Genomic DNA, 7,378 nt, shown 5'->3' with positions numbered 1-7,378 from the left:
TCATTGATCCTTGAAGAATGAACGATGAAGAATGAACACAGATCGATGATCGATGAAGAATGAACATGAAGCATGAACAAGGATCAATGATCAATCAAGAATGAACGATGAAGAATGAACAAGGATCAATGATCTTTGAAGAATGAACAATGATGAATGAACAAGGATCAATGATCAATGAAGAATTAAGGATGAAGAATGAACAATAAAGATAGAACAAGGATCAATGATCAATGAACAATGATCGATGAAGAATGAACAAGGATCAATGATCAATGAAGCATGAACGATGAAGAATGAACAAGGATCAATGATGACTGAAGAATGAACAATGAAGAATGAACAAGGATCATTGATCATTGAAGAATGAACGATGAAGAATGAACAATGAAGAATGAACGATGAAGAATGAACAAGGATCAATGTTCATTGAAGAATGAACGATGAAGAATAAACAAGGATGAATGATAAATGAAGAATGAATGAGTAAGAATGAACAAGGATCAATGATCAATGGAGAATGAACGATGAAGAATGAACAAGGATCAAAGATCATTGAAGAATGAACGATGAAGAATGAACAAGGATCAATGATCAATGAAGAATAAACGATGAAGAATAAACAAGGATACTTGATCAATGATCAATGAACGATGAAGAATGAACAAGGATCAATGATCAATGAAGAATGAACGATGAAGAATGAACAAGGATTAAAGATCAATGAAGAATGAACGATGAAGAATGAACAAGGATCAATGGTCATTGAAGAATGAACGATGAAGAATGAACAAGGATCAATGATCATTGAAGAATGAACGATGAAGAATGAACAAGGATCAATGATCAATGAAGAATGAACGATGAAAAATGAACAAGGATCAATGATCATTGAAGAATGAACGATGAAGAACGAACAAGGATCAATGATTGATGCAAAGGCATCAAAGGACAAGCATGCAACAGAGGCATCAGACCATACGAATGGGCATTCATCTACGCCAAATGACCATGGAACAAGGGAAGACAGCAATGACACCTTGGACATGACTAAAAGGGACCTAAAAAGACTCCAAGAAGCTGAGACAAGCCAAAACATCTTAGAAAAACAAGATGAACGCTCAAACAAGCCAACAGAATGCAGGAACAGAACAACAGTTGATTCTGACGACCAGCTGACCTTGCTGACGTTACTGAGCTCAGACCAGGATTACCTGAACCAAGAGGAAGACGTCAATGGCATCTCCTTACATGGACCAAGCCATAGAGGCCCTAGGGTGCTGCTGACAAACCACCAGGAAGACCCTAGGATAGGCTAAAGGAGGCCTGGTCAGAAGAAAAGAACGTCCGTTTTTTTGGCTAAGTGTTGGCCTTGTTTTAAGTTTCTGTTTTGTTAGTTTTTGCCATGTGCATTTGTCAAAGCCTTGTAACGGCTATTTTCTGGATTGTAAAACCTTATAAATACGTAGGATGCTCATGTAATTGAGGACGTTGCATATTGATAATAAAAATCAGAGTTTCATTTTCAGACAAAGTGTTTGATTGTTTTTGAGTTTGTTTGCAAACTTGTTCCAAGGAGGTTCATCTTTGGCCGGAGAATTCATAGGTTTTCAAGCAAACCTATATTCTCAGGGAATCACACAAGGCAAGGAATCATCCTCCTTGCTTTGAGTTTCTGTAGAAGGTTGTAAAGGAGTGGAACAACGTCCACCAGTGCAGACATCAGAAAATCAAGAACCACCTTCTTGATTGTTCTGAGTGTTCTAAACCCCTTTGCATCGAGTGATTTAGGATTGTGCGTGAGTAATTGGATAATCTCTTGATCCCACATTGATCTTTGCATAACAAAGACCATATTCAGTCTTTGTTTTGCATCAACTTGGTATCAGAGCAAATTCACGTAAGGGACAAAGAAGAGTATATCAGAAGGACATTTTGAAGAACTGGTCATTTGTTCTGGGTTATTTTGAAGAGGGAGTCTGAAGGCGATTACAAAACGAAAGAATTGGAGATTTGTGCATTTCCATTCCTACAACGTTCAGGGAGTGTCTTCCTTTACTTTGAATTCATTTTTAATTGTCATTTCAGATTTGCAATTCATTACATCATTCTTTTTGTATCTGGACACGATTTGTTCTCTGAATTTAGCGATTTTTCTTGTTCGATATTTGAAAAACTTGGGATTATTCTGTGCTGGTTATCTAGCTGTTGTGACTTAGAGACCATGGAAAGGGATGATAGGTTTGAAGCTATTGAGGATAAATTGGATAGGTTGTTCGCACATTTAGGGATCGATAATCAGAACAACAGACCACCAATACCAAACCCTAATTGTCGACCATATGAGGATCGGACCATTAAAATCGATCTTCCTAAGTTTGATGGCATATCACATGACCCCTCTAAGTACCTGGAATGGGAGAGAAGAATGGGAGAATACTTTGAATTTAAAGAAACACCCCCAAACCAACAATTTAAGATTGCCAAGATCAAACTAACCAAATCAGTTGCAGTTTGGTTAGAAAGCATTCAAAAACAAAGACTTAGGGAAGAAAGGAATAGGATTAGCACTTGGGACAAACTTAGGAAGCAAATGAAGAGGAGATATGTCCCAGCCACGTACAAGCAGCAACTGATTGCACAGTTGTATGCTATGAAGCAGGGAACTAGGTCAGTAGAGGACTACCTGAATGAATGGGAGAGATTGTATCACCTTTGTGACCTTCATGAACCAGAGGAAAATAAAGTAGGAAAGTTTATAGCTGGATTAAGGGAAGAATTTAGGGAAAGATTGATGAATACACCTGACCTTACACTACAACTTGCTACCTCTATAGCCATGGAGATTGAGAGACAACACAAGGCAGCAAACCCCCAAATGAGGAACAACAGGACCTATACCCCAAGGAACACTAGTGCTGTGACCATGCCTAGAAAGGAGTTACCACCCTCTGGACCTAAACCTACCACCCCCAGAACAAAGTCAAACCCCAAGCCACAGGACATCATTTGTTTTAAATGCAATGGGAGGGGACACTATAAGAGGGATTGTCCCAATGCAAGGGCGTTTACCATGAAAGAATGGACTGACATTAGGCAAAACACTAACCTTAAGAGACTCCTGGTGTTAAAGAATGGGCAAGAGGAAGAGTTAGACCCTCCCAGCCTAAGTGATGGTGATGGTACATTTATAAGAGATGAACAGGGAAACTGGCGCCCTTTTGAAGGAGATTCTGAGGAGGAAGGAGAGGGAGAGCTGGAAAAAATTCCCCCTGAGGAAGAGCACTTGAACCTCATTATTAGAAGGAGCTTTCACAACACACCCTTGAGTAAAAAATCAGACCAAAGAGAGAATATCTTCCAAATAAAATGTAAAATACAGGGGAAGGTGTGTGATTTGATTATTGATAGTGGGAGTGAGGCAAATTGTGTCAGTAAGCAGTTAGTGGAGGAGTTACACCTAAAGACTAAGGCTCACCCTAATCCTTATAAAATGAAATGGTTAGACAACAAGGCTAGTGGTTCAGTAAAACATCAGTGCCCAGTAGTCTTGACTTTGGGAACATATGAGGATGAAGTTTTGTGTGATGTCTTAAATATGGATGCATGCCACCTCTTGCTAGGTAGACCCTGGCAATATGACAAGAGAGCCATACACGATGGTTATGACAACACTTACACTATTAGACACAATGGGAAGAGGAAAGAATTTTTACCCCTGCCCCCACACAGAGCAGTGCCACCTAATCCCTCTAAGGAACATGTGCAGTTGATGAATAGAAAAGAGTGTGAAAGGGAAGTGCAGGGAACAGAAGAGCTGTATTTGTTAGTCACCAAAGAAGTACAAGATCCCACACCTATACCTGCTGAAATGGCTAGACTATTAGAACAATATAAGGATGTGTTTCCCACTGAGCTACCACCTGGATTACCACCATTCAGGGGGGTGGAACACCAAATTGACTTACTACCTGGGGCTAGTCTTCCTAACAAGCCTGCTTATAGGACTAATCCCAAAGAGGCCCAAGAATTACAGAGACAGGTAGAGGATTTGATGAAGAGGGGCTATGTTAGGGAGAGTTTGAGTCCTTGTGCAGTACCCACTCTACTTGTGCCTAAGAAGGATGGCACATGGAGAATGTGTATTGATAGTCGTAGTGTAAACAACATAACCATCAAGTATAGGTTCCCTATACCTAGGATTGATGACATATTGGATGAGTTAGGGGGTTCTCAATGGTTTAGCAAGGTGGATCTCAGGAGTGGATACCACCAAATCAGGATGAAAACAGGGGATGAGTGGAAAACAGCCTTCAAAACCAAGTATGGGCTGTATGAGTGGCTTGTTATGCCCTTTGGTTTGACAGGTGCCCCTAGCACCTTTATGCGCCTGATGAATGAGATTTTAAGACCTTTCCTAGGGAAGTTTATAGTTGTTTACCTAGATGACATACTCATCTACAGCAAGGACATAGCAGCCCACCTAGACCACCTCCAACAACTATTTGAGGTTCTAAGGAAACAGAGGTTGTATGCAAAGCTTGAAAAATGTAATTTCTTACTGCCTGAGGTTAGCTTCTTAGGGTATATTGTGGGCAAGGAGGGAGTCAAGGTAGACCCAATAAAAGTCCAAGCCATACAGGAGTGGCCCACACCCACAACACTCACACAAATTAGGTCTTTTCATGGGCTGGCCTCCTTCTACAGGAGGTTTATCAGGGGCTTCAGCTCTGTTATGGCACCCATAACAGAGTGCACAAAACAGGGGAAGTTTAACTGGACACCCAAGGCACAGCAGGCCTTTGAAACCCTTAAAGGTATGATGTGTAGTGCTCCCATTCTCAAGCTACCTGATTTCACTAAACCCTTTGAGTTAGAGTGTGATGCCAGTGGTATGGGAATTGGGGCAGTGCTTGTTCAAGAAGGTAGACCAGTGGCATTTTTCAGTGAAAAGCTTAACAATAGTAGGCTTAATTACTCCACCTATGACAAGGAGTTCTATGCTATCATAAGAGCTTTAGACCATTGGTCTCATTACTTAAGAATTCAACCTTTCATCTTGCATACTGACCATGAATCCTTGAAACATATAAACAGTCAACACAAGTTGAGTAGTAGGCATGCTAGGTGGGTGGAATTCATGCAAACCTTTGACTTTTCAGCTAAGTACAAGGTAGGCAAAACCAACATCATTGCTGATGCTCTTAGCAGAAAGTACAGTATGCTGGGTATATTAAGTGCCAAGGTTTTGGGTTTTGAATTTATTAAGGAACAATACCAGACCTGCCCTGACTTTGCTAACATATATGAATCATGTGAAACCACACCACAGGGGTTGTTTAGTATTCATCAGGGCTATTTGTTTAAGGGAAACAAACTTTGCATTCCTAAACTACCACTGAGAACAGTGTTGGTAAAGGAGGTGCATAAGGGTAGCATAGCTGGCCATTTTGGCATTCAGAAGACCCTTAACATGCTGGCTAAACATTTTTATTGGCCAAGAATGCTTGGTACAGTAGGCAAACACATACTTAGGTGTGAGACTTGTTTAAAGGCTAAAGTGACTTTTCACAAAGGAGAGTATCTTCCCTTGCCTGTAGCTAACAAACCATGGGAACACATAAGCATGGATTTCATGGTAGCCCTACCCAAAACAAGGAGGGGAAAGGATGCTATTATGGTAGTGGTAGATAGGTTTTCAAAAATGTCACATTTCATAGCTTGCACTAAAACTGATGATGCACAGCATATAGCCAAACTATACTTTGCTGAAATAGTTAGACTGCATGGCATACCCAAGTCCATTGTCTCTGACAGGGATAGCAAATTTTTGAGTCATTTTTGGAAGACCTTGTGGAGGATGTTGGGCACTAAGCTATTGTTTAGTACAGCATATCACCCTCAGACTGATGGTCAAACAGAGGTGACCAACAGAACCTTGGGTACTCTGTTAAGGTCATTAGTGACTACTAATGTTAGGGAATGGGATTTGAAATTGTGCTATGCTGAATTTGCTTTTAACAGATCACCAAGTCGTGCTACCAAACATACTCCATTTGAATGTGTGTATGGTAGCAACCCATTGCTTCCTGTAAATCTAATTGAAGTGCCTATATGTGACAGCAAAACAGAGGAAGCTGCAGATCTGGTCAAGCAAATGGAAGAAATCCATAAGCAAGTCCATACAAACTTGGAAGAAACCAACAAGAAATATAAGAAGCAAGCTGATAAGCATCTTAGAGCAAGAATGCCAATTCAGGAGGGTGATCAAGTATGGGTTTATGCAAGAAAGAAACGTTTCCCCCACCTCAGAAGAAACAAACTGCAGCCCAGAGCCATAGGGCCATACAAGGTGTTGAAGAAAATTGGAGAAAATGCCTTTGAAGTCCAGTTGCCTGCAGAGTTCAATGTCTCCCCTATCTTCAATATAGGAGACTTAACAAGGCATCAACCAGTCCAAGAATTGAGGACAATTCTCCCCCAAGAGGGAGGAGTTGATGCAAAGGCATCAAAGGACAAGCATGCAACAGAGGCATCAGACCATACGAATGGGCATTCATCTACGCCAAATGACCATGGAACAAGGGAAGACAGCAATGACACCTTGGACATGACTAAAAGGGACCTAAAAAGACTCCAAGAAGCTGAGACAAGCCAAAACATCTTAGAAAAACAAGATGAACGCTCAAACAAGCCAACAAAATGCAGGAACAGAACAACAGTTGATTCTGACGACCAGCTGACCTTGCTGACGTTACTGAGCTCAGACCAGGATTACCTGAACCAAGAGGAAGACGTCAATGGCATCTCCTTACATGGACCAAGCCATAGAGGCCCTAGGGTGCTGCTGACAAACCACCAGGAAGACCCTAGGATAGGCTAAAGGAGGCCTGGTCAGAAGAAAAGAACGTCCGTTTTTTTGGCTAAGTGTTGGCCTTGTTTTAAGTTTCTGTTTTGTTAGTTTTTGCCATGTGCATTTGTCAAAGCCTTGTAACGGCTATTTTCTGGATTGTAAAACCTTATAAATACGTAGGATGCTCATGTAATTGAGGACGTTGCATATTGATAATAAAAATCAGAGTTTCATTTTCAGACAAAGTGTTTGATTGTTTTTGAGTTTGTTTGCAAACTTGTTCCAAGGAGGTTCATCTTTGGCCGGAGAATTCATAGGTTTTCAAGCAAACCTATATTCTCAGGGAATCACACAAGGCAAGGAATCATCCTCCTTGCTTTGAGTTTCTGTAGAAGGTTGTAAAGGAGTGGAACAACGTCCACCCGTGCAGACATCAGAAAATCAAGAACCACCTTCTTGATTGTTCTGAGTGTTCTAAACCCCTTTGCATCGAGTGATTTAGGATTGTGCGTGAGTAATTGGATA

General features: G+C 40.9%; 1 protein-coding gene across 1 annotated transcript; it reads left to right on the top strand.

The window, feature by feature from the left end:
* The first annotated feature begins 926 nt into the window (after window positions 1-926).
* On the top strand, window positions 927-6,883 carry LOC130828707 (uncharacterized). Its single transcript, XM_057694667.1, has 2 exons — window positions 927-1,277; window positions 1,973-6,883. Exons 1-2 carry the CDS (start codon window positions 927-929, stop codon window positions 6,881-6,883), a joined length of 5,262 nt encoding a protein of 1,753 aa, XP_057550650.1.
* The last annotated feature ends 495 nt before the right edge of the window (window positions 6,884-7,378 follow it).

This window comes from Amaranthus tricolor, chromosome 12 (genome assembly GCF_026212465.1).
Source record: "Amaranthus tricolor cultivar Red isolate AtriRed21 chromosome 12, ASM2621246v1, whole genome shotgun sequence".
Lineage (NCBI taxonomy): Eukaryota > Viridiplantae > Streptophyta > Magnoliopsida > Caryophyllales > Amaranthaceae > Amaranthus > Amaranthus tricolor.
Note: the sequence above shows the minus strand (reverse complement) of the source record. Positions and strands in the feature narration are given on the sequence as shown.